The sequence below is a fragment of the Gobio gobio genome (genome assembly GCF_949357685.1).
Source record: "Gobio gobio genome assembly, chromosome: 17".
Taxonomy (NCBI): domain Eukaryota; kingdom Metazoa; phylum Chordata; class Actinopteri; order Cypriniformes; family Gobionidae; genus Gobio; species Gobio gobio.
The window spans coordinates 41,714,156-41,728,824 of record NC_137110.1 but is presented as its reverse complement, the minus strand read 5'-3'; the positions used below and the strand labels follow the sequence as shown (position 1 = coordinate 41,728,824).

Below are 14,669 nucleotides of genomic sequence, written 5' to 3'. Positions count from 1 at the left end.
CGACAGATCCGATTCTCTGAGGCGCAAACATGGCGCCACCCATCGCGCAGTATAGATCAACTAACACATTCAGTCACACATATTTGAAAAACAGAATATCTGATAGTATGACATAGTTAGCAGGTTTGTGAATATTTTGAATAAAAAAAAAGAAAAAACGAAATAAACCCCATGCAGCTGGGCTGTCATACAGCGCTATTGCAGCAGCTGTGTCATGTGAGAAGCATGACGCGTCGCCATGGAAACAATAAGGCGATGCGTTCTAAAATATTTAGCCAGAGAATATGGTCATATTTCTGCAAAATAAAGCTGAAGCTTGAAACTGGTTTGTAGCAGACCAAGAATACAAACTACTGCTGTTATGACTGTAACCGTTATTTAGAGTTAAATTAGGCCTGTTGTAGTTGGGTTAGGTGGCTTTAGTTTAACTGTGAATTTGTTAAGTAAATTGTGTTTTGTATTTATTTATATATTTAAGTATACTTTAAACTTGTAATAAATTGTTCAATTTAAATAATAATAATAAAAAATCAATAAAAAGCCAATCTTTAATCTCATCCACCTCGTTTTGTGGCTCTTTTTTTTTTTTAAGTATCGGTTCAGGCACCGTTTAGGCACCGGTACCGTTTTAAAAGTATCGGTTTGGCACCGGTATCGAAAAAAACCCAAACGATACCCAACTCTATAGCGACCCTATACAACTCAGGGAAAGCTATAATTAGTTTCTTGTTATATTTTTTATAATGAATTGATTGAAGAATACGAAGAACGTTGATGTTTAACTTTAAAAAACGAATGAGGAGGAGGGTAGTGAATTACGTCCCAGGTCACTGAAAAACCGAGGTATGCATTTAAGAGGTAAAGGTACACTGTGCCACTGGGTCAATCTTTTATTGCCACAAGCAGTGGCGTGTTGGGTGGTTTGGGGGTGCGGCTTGAGTTTTATGCCCAATATATTAGGCTACTGTTGTAGCCTACAGTAGATAATAATAATAATAATTATGCCTAGATGGTTGATTATTTTTCACTTGATATTTTTCTATAAACAATATTTACTTTTAAACAGCATACAGCCTTTAAATGTTTGTTTTATTTACTTATAATGATTATCATCATAAATAATAAACTTAAAACATTTAATTATTTTTTCAACAGTTAAATAAAAAAATAAAAACACATTTAGCTGTGGTACCGAAATTGGTACAGAGTACCGTCAAATTTTAATGGTATTGGTACCGACTACTGGAATTTTGGTATCGTGACATCACTAATTATGAGGATAGCTGAATCAGTGAGATCTCTGTAATATGTGAATTTGAGATTTCAACAGGGTCTCAAAATATGTCAGATGAGCCAAGAAAATCTGCAAAGCCAGAGATTTCAATAAAACTCAAACTGTACTAATTCTCATCTAAGACCAAATTTTGGGGTGAGTAAGAATAATACTTTTATTCAGCAGACTTAATAATGATTAAATAGTTAAAAAAGTGAATGTAAAGACATTTGCAATGTTACAAAATATTTTTTTTCTCTATTGATCAAAGTATAATTTTTATCTTAATGTATCATGTATCATCAAATAAATATATTTCTTGAGCATCAAATCAGCATATCAGAATGATTTCTGAATGATGATGTTACTCTGAAGACTGGAGGAATGATACTGAAAATTAAGATTTTGTCCATCACAGGAATAAATTACATTTGTAAATATATTCAAATAGAAAACAGATCATTTCAATTGTAATTATATTTTACAATATTTACTGTATTTTTGATCAAATAAATGCAGCCTTGGTGAGCGTGTGAGACTTTTTTAAATGAAAAAATATTACCACCTCAAATTTCTTGAACGGTATATATCTCATAAGAAATGTTGAAAGAAATGTCAGAGAAAAAGTTGTATTATTAAAGGAAATATTACTGAGTGAGAACTGTTGAAATAAATGTGCTTTTCACTCTTGCGCAACAACATTTTATTGCACATGTTGCACATCGAAGTGCTGGGGCAAGTGATGGGTATCATCTCAGCCTGATTTTCATTGTAAACCTCCATACTCTCCCTGAATCCTCAAGGAATGAAAGGACATGATATAAAAAACACATTAAGAATAGAACCACGGGAGCTGATGGCACCGATCCCCAGAGCAGCGGGAGGACACACTGGTATTAAGAAAGAGACTTTGCATAAATCTGGATGGTAATCTCTCACTCAGATGATGAGATTGCCACTCTCGCTTGCACTAATCTTTCTGAAGGAATCGGAAGATTACAAGCGTCTCAAGAATACCTTGCTGGAAGCTATGGCTGCCTCTCTGATTAGTGTCTGATGGCAACAGGGGCTTAAACACAAGTTTGATATGTAGAACGGGATTTAGCTCCACAAATGGAAGGGGTAGACAGACAGAGAGAGAGAGAGAGAGAGAGAGAGAGAGAGAGAGAGATGGTGGTACATATTCAGTCATGAAACTCTGCCTCTGCTGATTCAGCAGCCAATGAGATTGCTTGCTCAACATTTAAATAGTCTGGTTCGGTTTTCACTCTTCCTCAGAAACCTTCCACCTCCCCCAGCTCCACTTGCCTAGATCTGCTGCGGGATTTATGGTAGCAATGTCCACACAGCGATATCTGTTTCAAAATGCTTTGTCGTCCAATTAATGAAATGTATATCTTTTAAAGTTTAAAAGCAGTGGATCTATATGGTAAGTAAGAACCATATGTTCCCACCATTTGTCCCTTCCTGATACAACCCACGGGAAGTTTAAATATCTTGTGATATTAACAGGTGGCCACACCTACACCACTGGTGTACACCGCCATCTAGTTGTTGAACAATCATTACATTTGGCTCCTACACTTCCCATGATGTAACAAAAGGGGGCGATGATAAAACACAAAGTATCCCCAGCTAGAAAAACAAATGTGGCCTATTCGCATATTTGTTGGACCATTAAACTAAAAGCTACTGAGCAAATACAGATGGCATAGCACTGAATAATATTAGATGAAAATGCTAACATATTCCAAATTCGACTCATCGATATCCAGAGCTCAGTAGAGCAGCATTCGTGGCGCAGGAAGTTCATACATCAAATGGGCCAATCAAAATGTGACTTTGTGAAACAGACTGTCCTTAAAGCTACAATATGTAATTTTTCACCATTAGAGGTCGCTTATGCAAAACAAAGGCGTAGCTTGAAGACGCCTTAAGTTCGATGAGCTTTTATTATGCCACATTTTATTATAAAACACATAATACCTTAAAGGTGCGCTATGCAGGATTGAAAGCCAGTGGTTGAAATGGGTATTGGAGAGTGTTGTTTCCCCGCCCCCTCCTCCTCAGAATCGACGCTCACGCGGGTTGCCAGCTTTGAGGACGCAACAAGAGCGAGCGCAATTGACAATGAAAGCCACACTGTAAGTTGATGAGTTGATTTATCCGCATTTTAATATGCTCTCGTTTATAGAGATTTTTAGATGGATGCCGAGGCTTTATAGGTCGGGTAGAATCTGTGATCTCTGACCTGGTTTGTTTGCTGGCTTCCATGGCTGCAATACAATGTGCTTTCCGTCAACTGGCAACCTGTGGTGTCGAAATACTATTGGGTAAACTGGCCTAAACAAAAACAGACATTCCGACACGGAACACACATTTCAACGCAGAATAACTGGCTGAAGCATTGTTTTTCTGAGAAACAAGAAGGTGAATTTAGCATTTCCTACATATCTTCCAGCATATCATGGTATTCTTATGCTTTAGTAAAGTGAAAAACTTACATACAGCATCTTTAAAGAGTCTTTGGTGTTTCCATGGTTTCTACTAAATAAAAAAATCGAGGGTAACACGGATATGATGTCATTGATAGGCGGACCACGGACACGATCCGTGATTAAACATTCTTGGAAACATTTGGGATAATGTGCCTTAAACTAATATGATGCTATTGTAGCCTAATATTAATGCTATAAAGCCTACGCACTAGACAGGATAATCCGGCGATGCCCCCCTCACGCCTCAAGGTCTGCATAAACCAGAAGGAGCGGACAGAAGTTGTTTACGCACAAGTAAGCTAACGTAATCACTAAACATTCAACAGCATAAAATCAAAACTGTCCAAGGTTACTGAATGAAATATCAAACCCACAAAGAGGTACATGACTGTGCAAGCTTTGGGGGTGTTAATGGACTCGATCTACAATAAATACAATAATAAAAGTCTTTTATTTTCACAGCTTTTTGTTTTTTGATCAAACTTACCCACATCCAAATGTTAATTAACAATTTTTTATTAGAATAAAAAAAATGTGTTTGTTTAAAGGTCCTGTTCTTCATGATCCCATTTTTCAAACTTTAGTTAGTGTGTAATGTTGCTGTTAGAGCATAAATAATACCTGTAAAATTATAAAGCTCAAAGTTCAATGCCAAGCGAGATATTTTATTTAACAGAAGTTCCCTTTCAAAGCCTACAGCGAACGGCCGGTTTGGACTACATGGGTATTATGTCAAAGCCACTGGAAGGAAATCCTGCAACCTTTAGCCAAAAAAGCGTGACGGCTAAAGCTAACGCTCTGGCTTGTATGCAGGGAAGACAAGAGGCATTTAAAAAAAAAAAAAAAATGTATGGATATCAGTGGAGGAAATAGCTTATCATTTCATGAATCAACAGCCTGTTCGCTAATCTTCATGTTTTACACTAAGCAATACTTTCCTAGGGAACTATATGTATTTATTTTTTAACCCTTAAACAGGCATGACTAGAAAATGATCAGCAAAAAAAATGATAAAAAATTTTTTGCTCCTGGATAACAGAAAATGGGCAAAGAGGCGGGACGTGGGCGGAGCTGAGGATACACGATGACTAACAGACAGCAGATAAATGGCTATCCACTATTGTTGTCAAAAATGTGTATCGGTACTGAAATATCTGAAACGATACGATATTCCTTTTCTACAGTATCGATACCAGCCGCGCTCTCCTCTCCGACCGCCAGCGAGTTGACACGCACCCACCTCCTCTCATTCAGTCCGGTTAACCCTCTAAACACGGCGAACGCGTGTTCTTCTGGATTTTTCCTTATGACTGCGTGTTAGTGTTGGCTCGACGGGTCTGAATTTCGCATCTGAAGCGCACACACACATACCGTAATAAAGCCGCTCTGACATACAAGGGCAAAAATTAACTCCTTTTTCCAGCTTATTAATGGTCAAATACACTCAAAAAATTTCTCAATGTCCATCTTGGTGAGTATTAACAACATAAACACAATCGTAAACAGTTCAGGAAGAATGTGTAACAGGAGTGTTTGGGATCCATGCGTGCGTCGGGTCTTAAAGGGACAGCAGTTATTTATTATTCAAACTACAAAAAGACAAACGATCACTTACTGCTCTTGACTGATTAACTTGTGAAACTCTAATGGATTCATCTGTATTTCATTTTTTATAATGAAGATTATTTTTTCCCCGTGGTATCGAAAATGGTATCGAATATCGATACTTTTTTAGGTATCGTATCGAAGTTAGAAATTCCAGTATCGTGACAACACTACTATCCACCTGTCACTCAAAGTGGCCACTCCCTTAATTATGCAAAACTTTAAGGCTTTATATAATGTAAACGAATAAGTTATAACAAAAATGTCACCCCCCTCACAGTTGTCATTAAGGGCAAAATTAACTGTATAGACCAAAACCACAATTTGTACCAGGCTGTAAACATGTTTTTTTCTGCTGTAAAGTTGGGCATTTTAACATGGGGCTCAATGAGATTCTGCTCCCTTCTGGAGCCTGTCTCTAGTGGCCAGTCGATGAATTGCAGTTTAAGTCACTTCCGTATTGGCTTCAAGAGAAACTGCGGGAGGTTGCTCCTTGGTTCTGCCACGATGGCAACAGCAACTTTAAAACTGCTCTTCAGAATCCTATTGGTGATGTCACGGACACTACGTCCATATGAAAAAAATTTAATAATGATGTGTTCTCTCTATGGCTTCCAGGTTTCAACAAAAGAATAACAATAAGACTTGAACTGGTATGATTTATGACTGCTGTGTATGCCTAATAATGGTAACACTTTTTAATAAATGAAGGTCAACAAAATATAAAGATTTATATAAAATAAATGTATTCTTTCTGTGGCTTCCAGATTTCAAAAATTAAATTACAATTACATTTTTAATGACTAGTATCATTGCTATGTATGCCCAATTAAGCTATTAAATTAACAGATTCATATCTAATCTTAAATGTGGTTTTAAGCGCACTGTAGTGTCCAGTAATCTGCAGCTAACAGAGACATTTCAGCCATATGTCTCACATGGGACCAAGAGGATTAAAGTAAGGTAAAGCACAGACCATAAACATAGCAGTACTACTGTGTTTACTAGCAATATAACACCAAATATAAAACATTATTCACAAGACGAAAGCGCCAATCCACAACAAACTGTGTGTAACGTACACTGTAACTGACTGTCATAGAACTCTGAACGCTGACCACTGACATCACTGCCATTATATGAAAAGATGAGGTGCCTAACGTGATCCAAGTTAGCCGTTAAGCTTTTTCCAATGGCAGGTTTGCCAATTGGGCTACTTTTAAGTTGATTCCATGGGTAAAAATATTTTCTATGAGTAGATTTCCACCCTCGTAAGTACGATTTTGTAGCCTGACAAGCCAGACTCACATCAAGATGTTGGGTCTGGGAACACGCAGGGCTCAATCTGAGGGGCGGGATAAACAGTTGTCTTTCAAATTCTCTCTGCATGCAATAGGATAGCGCTACAACCAACCAGAGCACTATCAGTGGGGACAACAATCACAAGCAGGTTGTGGCTGAGTCCCATGCGTTTTCTCACCAGCGGAGCTAGTTGATAGATTAAACTTTGCTGTATCCAGTTGGAAAAATTCAGAACACATCTTCCTTTTTTAAGAATGACTTCAGTGCCGTATCGTTCTTTGTTAGCAGGGAAGTAGCAGGGATTTCACGTGGAACCATCATGAACTCTGCCGTCATTATGTTAAGCCCGCCCACCGACTCTATACACGCTGTGATTGGCCTGACTAGAGTTTGGTTTTTCAAGTCTATGGAGAGTTGCAAGACGACCCTTGCTGCAAATTAAATTTGCTGCCGCTAGGGTGCGTCTAGATTTCTAGGCTAACGATTTTGGTGCACCAAACACCCCCAATGGAGAAAGTCGCATTGGGCCATTTTTGGGCTACTTTTGACTGGCCATTGGACTACTTCGGTTGCAACTAATGTGGCTTCTTATCACAGAATGTCAATCAGCACTGAATACTTTATTATTATGAAAATACCCGAGAAGGCTTGAAGGTCTCAATACACCATATCTTGTCGCAGAAGTATTATCTTCATGTTTAATCAGTCAAAGCGTTTCATTCTTCGTTTTATTCAGCCTACAGCCTGAGCTTCACATTAGGGATTTCCCATAGGGATTTCCTGAAATGATTACTTCTCAGAGGAAAATGTGGAGTTTCTGCTCGAGGGCGCCCTCTGGCCTCCAGTATGAATTAAACTTTTGGGTAGAAAATAAGAAAAATAATACTTCTAAATAAATTTGTATGACAATCCATGTTTTTCTTCAATGTGCAGGAATTTTAAAGGTCCCATGGCATGAAATTTTCATTTTATGAGGGTTTTCAACATTTCAACATTAATATGAGTTCCCCTAGCCTGAATATTGTCCCCAAGTGGATAGAAATGTTGATCGGTGTAAAACCGAGTTCTGGCTGTCTTTCTCTGCCTTTGAGAAAATGACAAGGCTAGCCAATCCTGAAGTCTCCTGGTTTGACGTCCAAGCAGGAACGGTTACCTCCCTTTTCTCCGCCCAGAGAATCTGGCACGCCCATGCAAGCGCTCGAGAGATCATTGCTTGTGAACGAGTGAACGAGTGAACGCTGGCAGTTTCTCAGTGTCTGGATGTACAAATGAAAACATTTTTCATTTCCATTTCCAACTTTTTTCAGTTCCTTCTGATCTGTGATCAGTGATTTCTGATGTGTAGCTAATTATTTATTATTTGTGCACACCCAGCGGCTTCTCTCTCTCCCGACAGCGGTGTTTTCGTGTTTTCTATCTTGTGAGTCAGTGTTTTTGTACGTCCTCGTCGCGTCTATCTGTTCTAAAATGTGCATACAGTCGTTTCTGCTCAACATCAGCAGAGTCACATCTTTAGAGATAAACCTCACGCACGCCGAAGCTCGGGCTGCACTGGCCGGTCGCCTTTCAACATCCCCGACCCCCAGTACTGCATCTGGCCCACAGAGGAGGCACCAAACGCGGCGTGAGATTAAGCAGAAGGGGGGTAAGCGTGAGCATTTCCGGGCTAGCCAGCTATCCCCACAATAAACTGGATTACATTCGATTAGTGCTGTTGTGTCTTTGTTTGCGCTGTGTACTCAATGCGCGTCACTGACGCTTTTCATATGATAGGAACATATCTAAAAAATAATGCTATTATCAACACTTACTCGTAACTCGTTCATCTCGACAGCTGTAATGGTACTTTGCATGTGTTACAAAGTTGGTAATAATGATGAAGACGGACTCGGTGTGACTGGGACTTGTGTTTATTCAGAACTCTCAGATACAAACACAATAAACTCGCGCTGACTGACAGCGCTCTCATGACTCAGTAGTAACTATAAATAACTTTGTTAGCAATCGCTGAGCTCCGTCTCTGGTACATTAGTGATGTCCGGAACGATCTTTCTTTTGAACCGTTTCTTTTTAGTGAACCGAATCAGTTCACCAAATCGGACTGAATCGTTCTAAACGGTTCACGTCTCCAGTCAGTGCTGATCCATAATTTACTACAGTTACTAACTTTCTGACATGAGTGACAGCCCCTCCGACTAGAAATAGAATAATAACCTGAAGTATATCCTAGTAACTAAAACAGTTCACTGAACTGAGACTGACAGAACTGATGTGAAGGGAACTCAGGTCCATCCGTCTCTCTGGCAGCAGCTCGTGCCTCGTAGACCTCGTTAAACCACGCCCCCTCCGCTCATTTCAAATGCAAAGATGTCAGCCAATCACAACAGTGAGCGTTTTTACTGAAGTCTCACAGCAGACACGCCTCTTGAAACAGGGCATTCAGCCACAGGGCAAACATCAGTATTGAAAAAATGCCTTTTATTTCTAAATTATGACATTTTATGATGTAAAAATCATACTAACAATATAAGTACACCTCAGGAAACATTATAAAATAATAGAAAAATGCCATGCCATGGGACCTTTAATCCCCCCAGTGGATGCATAAGAGGCTCATATTTCGTATTAAAGACATAGACTTTAAGAAATTGTTACCACAGACAAAAAGCACAGATTTTTATAACAATACATATTTTTTTACAATAAATCCTTAGACCTTTCTAATGATTTTTAGTCATAGGCTGTCTGCATACTAACAGGTAACTAGGGCTGAACGATATATCGTTATCGTATCTATATCTAGATATGAACTTTCAAGATATTACTATCGAAAAAAGCTACGATATAGACGATATAGATTTCCCCTCTCCGCGCTCGCCCTGCAGACAACTCTGGCAGTCACAACAAACATCATTTTTACGAGTGCCCTTGAATGCACCGCTAAAGCCAGCGCGCACACACTACCAGGGACGTGGGAACTATATTGTGAGAGGGGGGGCGGCGTTTCCATGGTGACGCGTCAATGCTTGTCACGTGACACACCGCAGCAGCAACAGCGCTGAATGAATGATGATCTGCTTTTATGTCATTTTTTCCTTTTTTATTCAGAATATTCACAAATGTGTTAGCTATGGCATGAAATATCTGATATTCCGATTGTCAAATACATGCAAGTGGAAGTATATTGTTGTTTAATCACCTTTATAACGATCGCGTTAGTTGAGCTGTATGCGTGATGGGCGCCGCCATGTTAGTTTGTGCCGCAGACGCAGTTCAGAGAATCGGATCTGTTGGATTTACAACCTCTATGTTTACAACACGTGAATTCATCCACTTCTCCCGAAATACTTAAAAGTAAGTGGCTGGTGAACTGGGAATAGAATAGAGTAAACATTGAAGTTACTTACACAATGTGTATCTGATATAATTAAAACGTGTCGAATTATAATCGAAAGGATTATTATTACCTCTTCCATAGACATCAGTGTGTATTTTACAAACTCTAAATGTATTGTTTTTTTAGTACTTATGTGAATTTATATGTTTGAAACCTAAAATAAACAGTATGTGGTTGAAAACAATGAAAAGTTGTGATATATGACAGCTCTGAGCGCGCCTGTCTCTGGCTAAATTCAACATTTGAATTTAGCAGTTGATCATGTGATGCACTTGATCATACGCTCCAGGGACCAGCCTAGACTGATTACACCTGTGTGATCGTACGTGCGAAAGGCTTAAAAACAATACATTTTCTGACACAAATTTTTAAAATGTAGGCTTAAATCAAACACTTTAATTCAGATTCTGGTTTTCACCGAACACATAGTCATATCGTATTGGATTGATATCGAGATATCTGGCATGAAAATCGAGATATGAAATTTTGTCCATATCGTTCAGCCCTACAGGTAACCCATAATTTTTTTTGTAAAATACGTTTTTTCTGTAAAATATAATTATTATAATTATTATTATACTGTTATATTTATTCTTAAATGCTATTTTAAATTTTTAATAATGAAAATGTTATTGTAATAGTAATATTTCTTCTTTTTATTTAGCAATAATAATAATCATAATAATAATTATTAGCCATATTAATATATAAACACACTTTTCATTTGTAAAAATAAAAATAATAATAATAAATCGCAATCGCAATTTTAACCAGAATAATCGCAATTAGATGTTTTCCCCAAATCGTGCAGCCCTAGTGGGTAGTGTTTCTTTACAAAGTGACAATGCCAACTACTGGCCTGGCATGCATTATACATGTGTTTTTAATCGTTTTCGCGGATCTGTGTGAACAGGGATCGTTTTAAAACTGTACACGAAAAATGCAAAGGAAAAACTTTGAATCAATCATTGTTGTGTAAACGTACCCTTACTTAACTAATGCTTAAGGTTCCTTTCTTTGTTGAATTCTGGTCAAAGCGCTCTGCCAGCCAATTGTGGTTTTCCCACTGGTTCATTGGGGATATTCAAGGAGTTGATAAAAAGAAATAAATAAATAACACAAATTGACAATGCAGCAAGACTTCTAAATATCCCAGAAGCAGCTAGATTAATGGGAGACGCCAGCAAAGCATGCTTCTATTGTGAGAATACCAAGCAGTCCATATAAAGGACTGTTATTCTATTGCTGCACATTGGACATGCTGCACTCCTTCATGCATTGCTAATTTAATGCCTGTAGTGCTCCAATTCCAAACTTGCCTTATGCTGTCTTTTGCATATACACACACACAAGGGCCCATCCTCACATCTCTTCTCCAATGAATGCACACATGAACATGCTTTCCGCAGTCCTGCATCTTTACTTACAACACGGTATCTCAAATGCCAACACAATCGTACATAATTATAGGGGAAGTGCATTTCAGATGCACTTGTCTTCACAAAGTACCCAATAAAAAGCTATTAATGTGCCTTAAGTTGGATCTCAGAGCCATCTCGTTTGGTCTATCACATCTCGTTTTGCCTTTATCCGCTTGAATGCTGGAGTGCCTGCTTGACGAGGCATCGCGGACGAACGGAGGATTTAGAAGATGAGAGATTCAGTGTGTGGGGAGGGGATTAATATTCTGAATCGTGGCAGCAGATGGGATTTTTTTTCACTATTGTCTGCCGTAGACCTCTCAACGTAACACGATCGTGTAATTGAAACCACATCCATTGTTGCATGCAGAAAAGTGAGAAGCTGCAGTGCAATACATAGCGTTCCTCTGCGTTCTGCACTTTGCAACAGCATTTCTACATGCACATTTCTTTAGCCGAAGAAGCGAATGAAAACTGAGTTAAATCAACTCGAAACAAGATCTTAACAGGGTGCCACAGAACACATACAGTTGGTAATGCAGTACTTTGGCTATTCTTGGCCATAATAACATTATAATGAAAGAGTGTACAAGCCCTGTGCAGTGGATCGACACCTCTGACTTGCTCAGCTGAGAGTATCGATTTATGTTCTGTGGTAAAGAGAGAGACCCTTTAGAAGACGATCAGGCTTGATGAAGCTCTGCAAGGCCAACTGAGATGAGTGGGGTAATGAGAAGGAATATTCATATTAATAGGTGTGTATCCCACAGCCCACTGGATTTATTGGCATGTAATAGGTCTGGCAACCTAAAAGTGTAGTGGCCCTACCCATCAAGTCTTAAAAGGAACAGTTCGCCCAAATTCATCATTTATTTGTATGACTTTCATACTTATGTGGAACACAAAAGAAGAGATTTTGAAGAACAGTCCAAATGACCTAAACATCAAAACATAATCTTCTCTAAGTCAATGGCAACAGCAATTTCATTTTGGGCCGAACTGTCCCTTTAAATCTTATTGGAGTAAAAAACACACAGTAGACATTCCATTCCTTTTTAGTTTAGTTTGACATAAGCAGTTGTGCAACACATTTACAGCTGTCTCACACTCAGTTGCACACATATTCAAAACGGCATGACTCAGAATGGCCCATTGCACAGCAAGAAGCTGATATTCACAGATGTGTATCATTTTTGGAAAGTGAAAAATCCAAACTCATGACACTAGCAAAAATATTGCAAAGCGCTGACAAAATATTAAGAAATATTATCTGTCACAAACACATAGCTTCCACACTAAGCTGATGTAACACTACTTTATAACAACTTCCAGTAGCCAGTAATGAGAAATGAGTTACAGGGGTAAAATTACTATTATGGCATTAACTCTCTTGATTGAAGTGACCAATTTTATACAAGTAGCCTACATTTGATTACTCAAATAAATAATTTTTTTAAAGAAATGTTTATTTTATATTGGTGTAACAACTCACTCCAGTGTGTGACACCAGCGCTGTTTGTAGAATTAAGTAGCTATAGGTTTTAAACTATTTCAATTTGTAGCAGACAAATATGTAAATATTCTTAGTTTATTAAAGTTTATTACACGAATAAAAGCAGTTATAGATGTTGAAACAAGTGTTCCACGCCGCTCAGCTCCCCCTACGTGAACTGGTGTTGAAAGTTATTTTGAAAGTGTCACCAAATGAACTTTTATTCCGCTTGTTCACTTTTATTAGGAGTTACTTACCGCCTGTTCAACGGCGCATCTTTCTTTTGCTTTTTATTCATCACAGCAGGGACACAGTTCGTGAGCTCGGTCCAGTCCGCGTGCAAACCGCAACTCCAGCCCGTGGAGAAGCGCGAGAAGAGCCACGACTCCGCTTTCCCGGGACGGTGGCACGTGCATTTCTTCTGGCCGGAGCGGCAGTCGCACGGGCGTTCCAGATGGATGTTCCGCACCAAGTGTCTCCCGAACGTCGTTCCTCCGGTCTTTTGGATGTGGAGGAACACGATCACGTCGTTCCCCTTGATGTCGAAATCCACGTGGCGTTCGAGGTCGTCGCGCGTGAAGTTCAATTTGGACTGGAATCTAAGCGAACCGTCCTCGTCCGGATCCGGAGGCTCTCTGTTGACGTCCGAGGGATATTTGGAGAACGGAAAACTCTCTCCATTCCCAAACCGACAGGACGTGCTACCCGCTGGACAGATGTACTGATAGCCTATCATGACAAATAAAACGGTCAAAACAGGGACTAAAAGGAGTTTGTTGGATTTATCATCCATTGCAATGACAATGAACCGGTGGATCACGCCATTGGTGATGCTGGACCCGCTGAATGAGTCCTCCAGGTGCTTAACACGGATGATGCTCGCAGGACAGAATAGCGTCTCGAGAACACTCGGCGCCTTTAGTTAGATCATAGTTACATAAAGGTCAGTTGGACAGTAAAAATTCAGAAAGGGAAAACAAGCCTTGCGTTTCCTCATTGTACTACTAAACATGGAACTGAGGCTTTACGAGCAGCTTCATAAACTACCTGATAACAGTGCGGGACTTTGAAAATCCATTTGCAGTGCCGATTTTCTCAATGTTTGACGTTAATGGTGTCCGTCCTCGTCCGATAGATTATAACGTAAGGCTAGGCAGTGTAAATGAGATCCGGACTCATCGTAAAACACATCCAGATATCCGTTCCGTCGCTCTGAGGTTTTGCACTGTTGCTCTGCTTAGTGATGATGCGGGTTCCTCCGAGATGAGCTTTGAGAAGTTCAGTTCCTGTTGCAACTTGCTCATCGTGTCGAGAGAGAGAGAGAGAGAGAGAGAGAGAGAGAGAGAGAGAGAGAGAGGGGGGGGGGGGGGGGGGGGGTGCATTGGATGAGAACATGTTATCATATTGGGTCTATCTGACTGATTTTTAATTCAAAAGCAACTAAAATTATAAAGCAGTTTGTTTGTTTTTATAAATTTTTTTGGTTAGTGTCTATTACTTTTTTTAAATTATTAATTATAACATGAAACACAGAATGACAATGTTATTCAACATGCCAGAAAATAATATACCTTTTAAAAAGATTCACATTTTTACTTTCTTATTGGAAGAGTCATAAATCAAATATGTACAGTTTTAACTCTTCCAGAAAAAGATTAAAGAAATGCTTACACTTACAATA

General features: G+C 39.0%; 1 protein-coding gene across 1 annotated transcript in view; it reads right to left on the bottom strand.

Moving 5' to 3' along the window:
• Positions 1-14,215, bottom strand: part of hs6st3a (heparan sulfate 6-O-sulfotransferase 3a) — a 56,959-nt gene extending 42,744 nt beyond the window's left edge. Inside the window, exon 1 of the mRNA XM_079841088.1 lies at positions 13,246-14,215. Coding sequence (XP_079697214.1) covers positions 13,246-13,781 — 536 coding nt within the window. The 5' untranslated portion in view covers positions 13,782-14,215. The remainder of the gene's footprint in view (positions 1-13,245) is intronic.
• Between the last annotated feature and the right edge of the window lie 454 nt (positions 14,216-14,669).